The sequence below is a fragment of the Micromesistius poutassou genome, assembly GCF_964030765.1.
Source record: "Micromesistius poutassou genome assembly, chromosome: 10".
Lineage (NCBI taxonomy): Eukaryota > Metazoa > Chordata > Actinopteri > Gadiformes > Gadidae > Micromesistius > Micromesistius poutassou.
In genome coordinates, this window is record NC_140280.1 from 18,514,176 (window position 1) to 18,528,418 (window position 14,243).

The window sequence follows — 14,243 nt, forward strand, 5'->3', positions numbered from 1 at the left end:
CTATGTGTTAACGTTAATAACATTGTACTGACATAAATCGTGAGTGGGGATGCATACCAATTCAACATGTCAAAAGCGTTAACTCTTAAACATAGAACTACTGCAGCTTACTGTGTATTATGTTTTATAATAACCAGGCTGTGATTGGGCAAGTACAGGTGGTTCCGAATCTTAAGTGTGTATGGATTCTATCTATTCTTTGGCATCTTTTCCCTTACATCCCTCGATCGTCAACGTGTAATAACGAAGAAATAGGTGTATCTTTATTTATGCTTGATTTTTTTGAAGTGGTCTGAGAAGCAAGTAAAGGACACATGCAGAAACGATGAGAAGTATCATTGAGCGGCGAAACTGCGAGCGCACCGTCCACGCGAGATTGTGCGAGACAATAACTTCAGGGAACATGGCGACGTCTAATTTGCTAAAGGTAGGCTCCAGTTGAATTGATTTATTCTCGATGGCGTCTTTGAAGTACACGTCGTGGATTTGCTCTGAGGTTATGGCTAAGTTGTAACCCGAATGACCAGTGTATGGTCCCCTTACTGTCTTGGTTGTCAGCAAAGACTCAAGCTCGGACTAGTTAGTTTCCTTTAGCTAACGTTGGCTACTCTCCAGTGATGTAGCTGTCTGAATAGCCAGGCGAGATGTAGTATAGCTAGGCTTAGGTAGAGAACAGTGGACCGACAGGATAAACCCACAGCAAATAAACTGCGAGAGACAGCACGTTGGCTGCAAGGAAAATAAAACGTATTATCTGTGAAAATCGGTATCACGTAAGCCCCCTTTTCATGTGTCAACCTCTGCAGCTGACTTGTCATCTTAACATTCACAATGATGTATTGAAGAAATATAATTAAGAGACTAGAATGCCTGCTTGTGTCTTTTGGAATTTGGTACGTTGCTACGTCAACGCAAGCAACAGGCTGTGGTTTATGAAAACGACCATGCGTCGTCCAGTTAAGCTACCTCGATCACCTAGGAGATTGAAGATGAACTGTCTGCTATTGGCACTGTAATGAAGCAGTGGGCGTGGGAATAGCATGTGCAAGTAGAAAATATTAAAGTAACGTAAGCCGTAAAGCAGTAAATAATTTAAGAACTTATTTATCATGTTACTGATTCAATGGCTAATTACATGATGGCTGCTACTGCTGTAATGATACAGCCTAAATGTTCTGACACCCCCTTTTTGATGGACATTTGTGTTAAACGATCTTGGCTCTCCTTCTGCATGTTTTGCAGAACAAAGGCTCCCTCCAGTTTGAGGACAAATGGGAGCTGATGCGTCCTATAGTCTTAAAGCTGCTACGCCAAGAGTCTGTAACCAAACAACAGTGGTTTGACCTGTTCTCGTAAGTCTTGCTACACTGTCCCCATCGAAATGATGTTCTCTGAACCCAGACAATGAATCCCTTTACCTCTCTGTGGTTGGCTGGTGGGAGGTCTAAATTCCACATGTCCCCCCTGTTTCCACAGAGATGTCCATGCAGTGTGCCTATGGGACGACAAAGGTCCAGCAAAGATCCATCAAGCTCTGAAGGAAGATATACTAGACTTCATCAAACAAGCACAAGCGGTAAGGCTGGGGCTTGTGAGTCCACTTCTGAATTTCTTGCTTTGGGTTGTTTTTATTAGTATGTGAAAAATGTAATGGGAAACAAAAACGCTTTATGTTGGCCATCATACCTACTTTATGACAATGTTTGAATGTATTGTCTGTCTAGTAATCAGTGGATGGACCATTACCAGCAGTGCAGCAGCATTTGCTTTCATGATTTATAACACATTCATAAGTGAAATTTGAAGGGCTGTTGTATTGATCCTTCATTTAATGAGTTGCGATCAGGAAAGTACTTAGATGCCCCATTTTCATAAATATTATAACTGCGTAATATAGCGTACATCGATCCACGCAGAGCTGGCACCACCAACACGAAAAATATTGGTGGACGAACATTGTCTGTTTTTGTACAGTTGCACGTTTTCAGGACTCCTTGTTGGTTGGGTGTCCATTGGTCATCATATACACTACTTGCTGCCACTCTCACCTCCTGTGAGACCATGACTTCATTAACCAAGACCTCGTCCCAACAGCGGGTGCTGAGTCACCAGGACGACACGGCGCTGCTGAAGGCGTACATTGCAGAGTGGAGGAAGTTCTTCACTCAGTGCGACATCCTGCCCAAGCCTTTCTGCCAGCTGGAGATCACCCTGATGGGCAAGCAGGGCAGCAACAAGAAGTCCAACGTGGAGGACAGCATAGTGCGCAAGGTGGGTGCTGTCATGGGAATGACCCTTGAGTGCAAAGCGCTTGACACTTTCTTGTTAGAGCAACGCAGTGCTGTGGGTTAATGCAGCTAAATGAGAGAGAACACACACACACACACACACACACACACACACACACACACACACACACACACACACACACACACACACACACACACACACACACACACACACACACACACACACACACACACACACACACACACACAGCCAGCCAGCCATCAGTAGCTTGTCTTTTAATGCTTCATACCATTTAATGTCTTTACTAATAGTGTCGCCAGAATTAATGTTGTTCTTATGCTTTTCTTTCGTCAACATGGCAAAATCGGACACATATCAGTCCCTTTATAAACTTTGATGTTAGCGTTTGAGCTCTCAGTTCATTACAAAGATAATCTCATCCCAAAAAATCATGAAAGCTACCATAAAACCTGCCATAAAAGCAGACCTCCTCCCCATTCAGGTCTATATTCCATCCTTTCCTGGGCTTCTTTTGTCAGTAACCCCTTTATGGTTCTCCAGCTGATGCTGGACACGTGGAACGAGTCCATCTTCTCCAACATCAAGAGCCGGCTGCAGGACAGCGCCATGAAGCTGGTCCACGCGGAGCGCCTGGGCGAGGCCTTCGACTCCCAGCTGGTCATAGGGGTCCGGGAGTCCTACGGTGAGAGAGCGGACACTGATTTCTGATTCCCACTGTGTTGCTTGACTTTTTGAGCACTTTGTGTTGTTATTAATGTGTCAGTGATTCTGGTGGTAACTCATTTCTTGTTCCTGGTGTGATTTTACCCGTGTCAAGCACTTTGTGTTGCTGTTTTGCAAGAAAAGTGTTAAAAGATCTTTTAAATCAAGTTGGATTTGATAGCACAACTACAAGGGCATCCTCTATGACTTCTCAAGTGCCACCTTTGGGATAAATATGTTTTTGCCCCTTCTGATATGATATCCTAAATTGAGAACTTCAGACAATTCGGAAAAACCATGCCCTAATTTTAACCCAACCTATTTCTTATTATAACAGTGGAACTACATAAGCTTTAGATTGTCATCATCATCCAGATATAGTTACCGCAGCTAGTGAAAGTGTGGTCGAGTGACAGTCACGTACGGGTACTTTTGGTCTACTCAGGTTGCAGTTATCTCCTTGGAAACGGTTCACATGGTTTCAGCAACTGTTCCGTGTTTTTTTTTTTTTTTTTTCCCTTGTTCTTCGCCTGTGAGCAGTGAACCTGTGCTCCAACCCGGACGACAAGCTGCAGATCTACAGGGACAACTTTGAGAAGGCCTACATGGACTCCACAGAGAGGTTCTACCGCACCCAGGCCCCTGCCTACCTCCAGCAGAACGGCGTCCAGAACTACATGAAATATGTGCGTCTTTCACATTGGCAGCTGGCAGATGAATTAACTTTATAAGTGCGTTAAAAAGCATTACATATTTCTGTCGTTGAATTGTGTGTGTGTGTGTCTGTGTCTGCAAGGCCGACGCTAAGCTGAGGGAGGAAGAGAAACGGGCACTGCGTTACCTTGAGACACGACGCGACTGCAACTCTGTACAAACGGTGAGTGCACTGGGGGCCCTGGAACCTTCCGGCTGATCAGAGAATGGAAGGAGTGTTTGCTTAAAGAGAACTATGCTCTTAAAGGCCAACACATCTAGGGTCAAACCCCAATGACCACAGTCTGCCTGTAGGCAGCCTTGAGCAAGATGCCTAAAGCTTACCTGCTCCGTAAAGAAGACAATTCTTTATTTGTCATTGCAGCAGTACATGTACTATTGTACGAAATGTGATCTCTACATTTAACCCAGCACTAGCAGGATTTAACCCAGCACCAGCAGGATTTAACCCATCACTAGCAGGATTTAACCCATCACTAGCAGGATTTAACCCATCACTAGCAGGATTTAACCCATCACTAGCAGCACTAGGATCATTTACCCACCACAAGCAGCACTAGAAACAGTGGGCAGCCACAGTGAAGCCCCCGGGGACCACCTACAGCTGTACTGCCCAGGTCAAGGGAACCGGCAGGAGTATTAACCTAACATGGATGTCATGATTTAACACGACAGGGAGCAGTGCTAACCACTTTGCCAGAATGCCGAAAAGAAATGTATCTACTGTATATCGCCCCTAAAACTGCATAGAATGTGTGGCTATATCCACACCACAATTCATATTATACACAAAGGGATAACAAGAAAAGGGTAGGTGGCTTCATCCATCTTCCTTTGGTCGTGGGTCGATCACGTGGCTTACTATACCGGGGTTCTGTCCTTTGTCCCCAGCTGATGGAGTGCTGTGTGAATGTGCTGGTGACGTCCTTCAAGGAGACCATCCTGGCCGAGTGCCCGGGCATGATCAAACGCAACGAGACAGAGAGTGAGTACGGCAGGATTGCCACCAGCAGAGGCTCCTCCAGCTCAGGTTTGCACCAGGAGAAAGCCCCGCTTCCCCCCCCCCCCACCCACCCACCCCCCCCCTACCGCTTCATCCACGCATGTACCCCTTTCCCTATCACGGCCATGGTTTGTGTGGTGTGCACCTGTGCCGTGCCAAGGACTAAAACGTGCAAGAGCGCTTTTACATTGGCAGCCCTTGCAATGGGAGCTTGAATCCTTTTTCCTGCGAGTCGTCTGTACCGTTTAAAACATAAATCCCCATTTGATGCACCAGACCAGATTATAGGTTTAGGCAAATTTGCGTCTGTAATGGTAATGACCGCTCCCCCCGCTATGTCCCAGATGGGTTGTTCCGTTCATTTTGTGTGTCGTCATGTGACCATTGTTGCACCCCACCTTTCTTGTGTCTTGTCAAGGTTGTTGTCGCTCTATTTTTTGTTGTCATGTTAAATAGTCAAGGCGTTTCAAATATATGGAAAAAAAAAAGGATAAATTCTGACCCAGATCTGATGTTGCTTAGTGCAGTGTGAAACAAGACGGAATCGGTCTCGTCCAACCCAATTCGCACATTCAAACGTTCAAAACCATCCGTTACATATTTATCCTGTTAACACACACATCGTCCAGGCCAAGCGTGCTCTGATGTGGCGCAGAAATCCCTCCTTTACGTAACGGTGGCCCTGCGCCCTCTCTCTCCCTGGTGGGACAGAGCTGCACCTGATGTTCTCCCTCATGGACAAGGTGCCCAGCGGCATCGAGCCCATGCTCAAGGACCTGGAAGACCACATCATGAGCGCCGGCCTGGCAGACATGGTGGCCTCGGCCGAAAGCATCACCTCCGTGAGTCACCCGCAGCCGGGCGATGTACATCGTGGACTCTTTTTTTGGGAACTTTCACAGGCGATATAATCGAATGTCTCCCAATCTGTTCTTCGCCGTATCTATGGCATCCATTCAACATTTAGTTTATCTGTAGTGATTCTGAGGATGAGGCGATACAATACAGTTTATATTGATGTATATGAAATACACACACACACACACACACACACACACACACACACACACACACACACACACACACCGTGTCGGTGTTAGCTCAGAGGATGTTCAAATTAGGTGGGTTTGACACTTGTCGCCGTTCTCATGAAAAAGGTCTGCGATGGAACAACTGCGACACGGATGCAAAGTGTGCAGCGAGTTCGTCACCTCTGACGCTGCCTTGGTGTGCGGTGTTCTCTCCAGGATTCTGAGAAGTACGTGGAGCAGCTGCTCACCTTGTTCAACCGCTTCAGCCGCCTGGTGAAGGAGGCCTTCCAGGACGACCCGCGGTTCCTCACAGCGAGAGACAAGGTGTGCCCCCCCCCCCCCCCACCCCCAGCCCCCTCCTCACCCAGCCCGCCCTCCTGTTGTATCTAGAGCAGGACATTACTATTTTATTGAAGTTTTTATTGCGGTGCAGTTTCAATGAGGCCTCATCTGGTTTTAAATGCTGCATTATGACAAAAGGGCTTCCATGGTCTGTTGCCAGTGGAGTGACTCTGTGAATTAATGTATTAATTAAGTGGTGTCTCTAGTTGCTGCTCATCAGATCTTTATTAAAATCACAGTTAGGATTTTTAGGTATTTCTTAGGATTTGTATGTGAAATAGGAACTTGGTTAAAACTTCCATTTTGGCCCATTGATGCTTTGGTGTTATTGGGTCCAACATTTAGCTCCATTCAATCTGTGATATGCTTGTGTTCTTCTTTAATAACAAGCTCATGTACCGATACAGACTGATGCGCAAAGTTAATGTATTCACAGTGTCACAACCAAGCTCTGAGCAAGCACGGACCAGTGGTCAACAAGTCACAAACCAACGTCAATTCAACCTTGTTTATCGGCCAAATATGCAGTATGACATGCTCATTCTGTACAGTGACATTTTTACAACAGGCCAGGGGTCATTGATGTTGAAATACTCGAAGCATAAGTCATTCCAGGGTTATGGTTGTTGTCTGTATCGCTAGCCTACCCTGTTCCAGACACTGTGGTGTGTGTCTGTGTGTGTGTGTGTGTGTGTGTATGTTGAATGTAACCCCTGCTGTAACCTCTCTCACAGGCGTACAAGGCGGTGGTAAACGACGCCACCATATTTAAGATCGACCTCCCCTTGAAGCAGAAAGGGTGAGGAAAGACTTAAACACAAACATGGTGTGCTCATCTTGTTTAATGAAATAACATTTCAGGGCCACATGTTGATTCAGCTCATCTTTTTCACACTGTGTCTCTAGAGAGCGAGGGCTATCCAGGTCTCTTGTATGCCAATCTCTATTTTTCTCTGTCTCTTTGTGTCTGTCTCGCTATCTGTCTCTCTCTGTCTATCTCTGTCACTCTCTCTGTCTCGCTATCTATCTCTCTCTCTCTATCTCGTTCACTCTCTCTCTCTTGCTCTTTGTCTCTGTCTCTCTCTGGTGCAGGGTGGGCCTGAAGACTCAGCCAGAGTCGAAGTGTCCAGAGCTGCTGGCCAACTACTGCGACATGCTGCTGAGGAAGACTCCGCTGAGCAAGAAGCTCACCTCCGAGGAAATCGAGGCCAAGCTCAAGGAAGTGGTGAGTGGTGTTACGAGAAAAATACAACGGGAAGATGATGGCAAAACACCAAGCTCCAAGTTATTGCCGTTTCTATGGTCAGAGCTTTTTCTCCCATCCCCGGCAATCACACAAAAAGTTTGGACAATCCTGTCTTTGTTTATTGAGAAATATGATATTTTTATTAAGTTGCCCTCCTGCCGAGTGGAAAGTTCCCTCAGAACTGTGTTTCCTTTCATTTGACTCCAGGGTGATCTTGACTCATGGTGTTTTCTTATATCCAGTTTCTGTTTACCTAACTCTGGTGACCCCTAGTGGCTGCCAAAGGACAAGCATGATGTGAACTGTTCTTTCATGTGATGTTCACAAATTCAGCTCTATTTTAGATGTACTAAATGTTATGCAAAACATATCCTACATATCCGTGTAATATTAAAACAAGGAATGTTGACTCCTTCTATCCAATGTGACATTATTCACATTGTGTAATTGAAAAAATAAAGTGTCTACATATGTATAAGTTTAAACTAACCTATTTTTACACTTTGTTGTGATGCTTGTGGGACGCATTGACTATAGTATAAACCTTATCAAGGATAGCATAGATGAAGCGTTAGATTAAAATGGTGTGTGTGTGTGTGTGTGTGTGTGTGTGTGTGTGCGTGTGCGCGTGTGTGTGTGTGTGTGTGTGGTGTCAGCTGCTGGTCCTGAAGTACGTTCAGAACAAGGACGTGTTCATGCGCTACCACAAGGCCCACCTAACCCGCCGGCTCATCCTGGACATCTCGGCCGACAGCGAGACCGAGGAGAACATGGTGGAGTGGCTCAGGGTACGACCTCTCTGTGTGTGTGTGTGTGTGTGTGTGTGTGTGTGTGTGTGTGTGTGTGTGTGTGTGTGTGTGTGTGTGTGTGTGTGTGTGTGTGTGTGTGTGTGTGTGTGTGTGTGTGTGTGTGTGTGCGCCTGCCTGTCAGTCTGGGGGGGAGCGACCACATGACACCCGTGGTTCTCCAGCTGTTGGTCACAAATGAGTCGCAACCCATACGTGGGTCATAGCCGGGGACCCATCCGACCGAGGGATTGTTTTGAATATAGATCTACTTTTATGGATATTTGATCGGTTTCTTTATAGATTCTATTATTAGGGATGGGAATTGATTTCTTGCCGATGGTCCATGGCCGCCTTTTGTGAATGTGGGCACACATTGAACCATCGATTATTCATTTATACCACCCACTATTTATTCTACCTTGAAAATGTTGAGTTATTCACATCCTATATATATATATATATATGTATGTATGTGTGTGTGTGTGTGTGTGTGTGTATATATATATATATATATATATATATATATATATATATATATATATATAATTTCTTCATGCAACCACGACACTGTTCCTATAGAGTGAGCATTTGTGAGAACAAAGTTTGAGTGAATATTCATAGAAAAACTGTAATCTGCCTTTTTTCTTTGACATGCTAATGAGAGTGTGTGGCTTATTTTACTGCGAAGAATACTAGGTGTGTCCCCCAGGCGCCCATCGTACCCCCACACGTTGGGCACCATTTCACTAGCAGCAAAGCCCCCATGGTTCACTTTTTTACCTCCTGGTGACTTTGTGTTGATCCCCGTGCGCGCCGTGTGTTCCCGGGTACGACAGGAAGTGGGTATGCCGGCCGACTACGTCAACAAGCTGGCCAGGATGTTCCAGGACATCAAGGTGTCGGAGGACCTCAACCAGTCCTTCAAAGAGATGCACAAACACAACAGGCTGGCTTTACCCGGTGAGGGGAAGGGGACGGAGCGGTCAATAGAGTGCGCCTGTAGGGGTCGCATGGCTGTGCTGAGAGGTTTGTTGATGACACCTGATATGAGCCTATATAGCTATGATATGAGCTATATGTAAAGAATACCAGTAAAATGACTTGTATCAAGTCATGTTCATCCCTATATTTCAGTTACTCATGATTTATAAATTAAGTAGAAAACTCCCAACTCATACCCTGACCAATAAATCCTTTTAAAAGGATTTTAAGGAAGAAAATACATTCATTAAAGAAATAAGAAAGTAAAAAATGGCATTAACTAGCATGGCTTCCAAGCTATGTATTAATTCAACTTCATGAAGAATAGCAGCATTAGCAGTTATCGATATGCCCCCCTTGCAACCTGATGCCCGACAGGCCACTAAGTTGAATGTCTGAGTACAAAATTAAAAAGTTTAAAGGTTTTTAGCTACCACAAAGGCAATACCCTTTCTAACGACCCAAGTTATATTCTGACCTGCGGCCCTATGCTCTTATTCCCTCTAAAAAAATCGTTCTATTTTATCTTCCCTTCACTGTCCACAAAAAGATCCCATAAAAAAAAGTATATATTATAACCCCACAAACAAGCGTAAACATTTGAGCTGCATAAGGTGTTGAATGGTGAAATAGTTGACTTTGCATCCTTTTCTTTGACCCTCTCCGCCGCCGCCGCCGCCGCCGCCTGAACCCAGGGGACTCTGTGAACATCAAGATCCTGAACGCGGGCGCGTGGTCTCGGAGCAGCGAGAAGGTGTTTGTGTCGCTGCCCACCGAGCTGGAGGACCTGATCCCCGAGGTGGAGGACTTCTACAAGAAGAACCACAGCGGCAGGAAGCTCCACTGGCACCACCTCATGTCCAACGGCATCGTGAGAGAGGGAGAGACACACACACACACTAACACACACACACTAACACACACAAATTCTTCTAATATTTTTTTAATTAGGATAATGTGCACTTCAATAACTGCTGCATTACTGCATTCTATTTAAGAAATAATCTTGGAATAGAAATTGAGGTAGGAGAACAGTGCAAATCAAACAAGAGCTGACGCAACAAAAAGAAGAACAATAATTATATACAGGTGGAACAATTTTGGGACAGTGAAGCCAAGCACTTCAATATTTTGCCTGTATCCATTTAATTAAGGATGGCCTGTATAATATACAGCAGCCGGTTGGTTTACTTCCACTGAACTGAACCATATGGCCTTCATAGCATCTCAGAGATGGATCCAGCTCAGTGTAACTAGATTTTCTCTCTCTCTCTCTCTCGCCCCTACTCTCCTCTCCTCCCCCCTCCCAGATCACCTTTAAGAACGAGGTGGGCCAGTACGACCTGGAGGTGACCACCTTCCAGCTGGCCGTGCTGTTCGCCTGGAACCAGCGGCCCAGGGAGCGAATCAGCTTCGAGAACCTCAAGCTGGCCACCGAGCTGCCGGACGCCGAGCTCCGTCGCACGCTCTGGGTGAGGGACGGGGTCGTGGTGATCCCGGATTAATGTTCACTATTTCTGTGCACACCACGTTCACTATCTGTCATCTCGACCTTGGTTTCCAGGTTTTGGGGATTTAAGTGTATGTAATGTGCGGTGAATGTATTCCTGCTAAAGACCCATGATTAGTTGTCAGACATCGTTGCGCACCAATAACTTGTGATTGGGTACCCGAGTTAAACCCACAGCAATATTAAGTGGAAAAATCGATTTGTTTTTGTCGCGGGTAAACATCCTATTTTCCACCCCACAGTCGCTGGTTGCGTTCCCCAAACTGAAGCGGCAGGTGCTGTCGTACGAGCCTGCCGTTTCGTCCCCGAAGGACTTTGCAGAAGGCACGCTGTTCTACGTCAACCAGGAGTTCTCCCTCATGTAAGAGGGCCACCACTTCTTTTACAAACATGTGGGAATGAATCACAAGGGGAGGTCATTTATGTGGGGGAAAAAATACATAAGACTCATAGATTTATATGGGAATGAGTAACTTTGATAGTAAAAAATGACCGCAATCAAGTCTCAAAATGTATCGGAAAGAAGACTATTTGCATTTTCTTTGTCTGTATATTCACTTCATTCATTATTTTATTTTTGATTCATTGGACTTCATATTTCATATTTCTGTTTTCAATTATGTAGCCAAACAGCTCAAACTCTCTATGATTTGTGCGAACTTCCTCCGCAGCAAAAAGGGATTTCACAATTGTCTGTTTTGAGTCAGATAAATACATTAATCCTTAAACACAATCCTTAAATAATGTCACCCTAACTCACTTCTTTCTCTGACAAACCAACTGCACAGCAAAAACTCAAAGGTGCAGAAACGTGGGAAGATCAACCTGATTGGCCGCCTGCAGCTCACCACGGAACGAATGAGGGAGGAGGAAAACGAAGGCATCGTCCAGCTCCGGATCCTCAGAACGCAGGTAGGCAGTTTAGCCCTGATGGGCGAGTAGTACCAGAGAACATCCATCAGAAGATGATCACCCCATACAGTCATTCATTTTGTCAGCATCGATTTTAAAAGAGTACACCGTAGCCGCGTTTACATGGACACTTCTGATCCGATTAGATTTCTAATCGGAATAGATCTATTCCTATCATGTGATCCGAACGTACTGTATATATGGCTTTTACAAAAGTCGTAAGCGAACGTTCTGTCTCTGCATAGAATTCTATTCCGATCAGAGAATTGTATTCCGATTGAGGCGTATATATGATCATTTTTTATTCAGATTGAGCTGTTCTTCCACTTCTAAGCGGATCAGAAGTGTCCACGTAAATGCGGCTAGTGTGACTGCGTTCTTTTAGAACGCAAATAAACCCTTGGCATTTGTCCTAACTCTTTTTGCCACCTACCTCGCATCACACTATTATAACAATAACGATATAAATATCTTTGGAGTTTTGTCCAACTGTAAACCAATGTTTGCCCTCAATCCATAGTGTGGATGAGTAGGCTACTCGCGTTGGCGCTCTGCCTTTTTTTCCTCTTTATCGCCTGTGACACGCCAGCAGCTTGAGCGTTGGCAATTAGCGTCCCTGCTTCTCCCCTCACGTCTCGCCCCGGTCTCACACACCTTTCCTCCCGCCCCCCTCTCCTGTCCTGTCCTTCCCTCCCCCCCTTGCGTGGGGACGACAGGAGGCCATCATCCAGATCATGAAGATGCGGAAGCGCATCAACAACGCCCAGCTGCAGACGGAGCTGGTGGAGATCCTGAAGAACATGTTCCTGCCCCAGAAGAAGATGATCAAGGAGCAGATGGAGTGGCTCATCGAGCACAAGTACCTGAAGCGGGACGAGACGGACATCAACACCTTCATCTACATGGCGTAGAGGGCGCGGCCAGACCTAACAGACCGGGTTGGGACCTAGCAGAAGTCGTCCTGTTCTGCCATGTGGTGGTGGGGGGGGGGGGGGGGATGGAGGAGAACAAGAAGAATTGAGTTTGTTCTGTGTTTTTTTTCGTGGATGGATCCAGGTGCTTGGTGGACAGCGGAGACATTTTTTTTTCCCAGGCAGCTGTCCCGTCCTCCCCTCCACTCCCCTTCTCTCGTCTTCTTCATATATGCGAGAAGTTATCACTCAGACAAATTTTAAAGAGTAAAGCCTGATGCTTGAAGTGAAACTTCCTGCTGTAAAAGGAAAAATAGGAAATGGGACACAGTCTGCGTTTTTACAGTTGTTTCTTTGGGGGGGGGGGGGTGTGGTTGTGGGGAGGTTGTTATTTAGTCTCTTTTTTTTCCCCCCACCACCCTTTTGGTCATTGTCATGGTGTCTCCGATGCCATCCAACGATAACTCCGCCCACCACTCCCAACTCTTTGTTTGTGCAAGTCTATAAGCATGCTGTGAGGAGCAGAGGACCGTCTGGGACGAGGCCCTGCACTGCTACGGGCTCCTCCAGGTATCCAGCTTGGCAGAAAGACAAGACGGTGGACAACAGAAACCAGCTAGAGAGCCTTTCAGTTAGTCTCTTCACAGGAGGGGGGACGGGGAGGGTACGCCATCTTGGAACCAGACAAAAGCAGCCGTTGTGATGGTCGGCCAGCCCAAGGACTCTCTGGGCCTCGGCCAAGACACTTGTGAGACTTCATAGCGGATGTTTGCTTTAAGACAAGCCAGGACAAACAACAAATGAATCATTGTGGATGTTAGTTTTACTGAAAAGGAAAAAAGAAAAATCAACACAAGCACTTATTGAGCAGATTATTGAAACACATCGGCTTGAGCCGATGTCCAGACCCTGCCTCAGGCTTATTAAAGGAAAAGGAAAAATGTATTGCTACTATGACTGGAAGAATAAAACAATTTTTATCAAGCCAACACCCTTAGACGGGGGTGGGCCAGATGTGGAGCAGGGGCTGGAAATGGAACCTGTGTCTCCATGCCCCTCTTTGGTCCTTCCTTTGAGAGCAGGGCAAGGTCAGTATTATACGTGTTCTGTATACAGTCCAAACCTATAGGAGAGTGTATATCGGGATGTGAATAGTGAATTAAAAAGCACCTTATTATGAAATATATATATATATATATATATATATACAAAACCAAACTGGCTTTTCATTTCACCTGTGTACCATGTTGTATACCACATCATATTTGCGAAAAGTTATTATGTTGGGACCTTAAACATTGTGTGTGTGTGTGCGCGTATGTGTGCGTGAGAGAGAGAGTGAGAGATTGTGGTTGGCTAATCATAGTCAAAATCGTTTTACAACATTCAGGTAATGACATAAGGTGGGTAGTGTATTGCTTTAAAGGTTCAAATCCAGGGTCAAATGTGTACCTATATCGCCTTGTGTGGTCAATAAAAGGATAACCATGAGGTCCGTTTTTCTGACATTCAGGCATTAAGTAAACATTGGCAATGTTGGCTCTTCCAAGAAACTTAAATCAATGGAGGAGGAATACTAAAACAATGACCAAGATTATATTACAACCTTTCTGCTGTTATACTTGAATAGATCGAATAGTCTCTTCCTTTTTGTTCTGCAATGGACAAAAGAAAAAACAATACTGGAATTAGACAGCTGCTTCTATTTGATTTTTTATTTCGTGTGCTGACTCCCAGGGGGGTGCATGTAATTTGCCTCACCAGGGTCAGCCAGACTGTCACGGCGGTGTGCATGTGGCCATTAGTAAGAATAGTCGGGCATTTAAGTCCTA

General features: G+C 45.4%; 1 protein-coding gene across 4 annotated transcripts; it reads left to right on the forward strand.

Moving 5' to 3' along the window:
• Positions 1-398: 398 nt before the first annotated feature.
• Positions 399-13,839, forward strand: cul5b (cullin 5b). Of its 4 annotated transcripts, none has more exons than XM_084474382.1 (19): positions 399-427; positions 1,243-1,352; positions 1,477-1,576; positions 2,095-2,271; positions 2,812-2,953; positions 3,514-3,659; positions 3,770-3,850; positions 4,579-4,717; positions 5,402-5,532; positions 5,938-6,045; positions 6,798-6,862; positions 7,156-7,288; positions 7,966-8,097; positions 8,934-9,123; positions 9,774-9,949; positions 10,389-10,550; positions 10,831-10,949; positions 11,377-11,500; positions 12,217-13,839. In XM_084474382.1, the coding sequence occupies exons 1-19, from the start codon at positions 404-406 to the stop codon at positions 12,409-12,411; spliced, it is 2,454 nt and encodes an 817-aa protein (XP_084330508.1). In that variant the 5' UTR covers positions 399-403; the 3' UTR covers positions 12,412-13,839. The 4 variants fall into 4 exon arrangements, with proteins under 4 accessions (XP_084330508.1, XP_084330510.1, XP_084330509.1 ...); XM_084474384.1 differs by having other exon boundaries at positions 8,934-9,057; XM_084474383.1 differs by having other exon boundaries at positions 4,579-4,672.
• Positions 13,840-14,243: the final 404 nt, after the last annotated feature.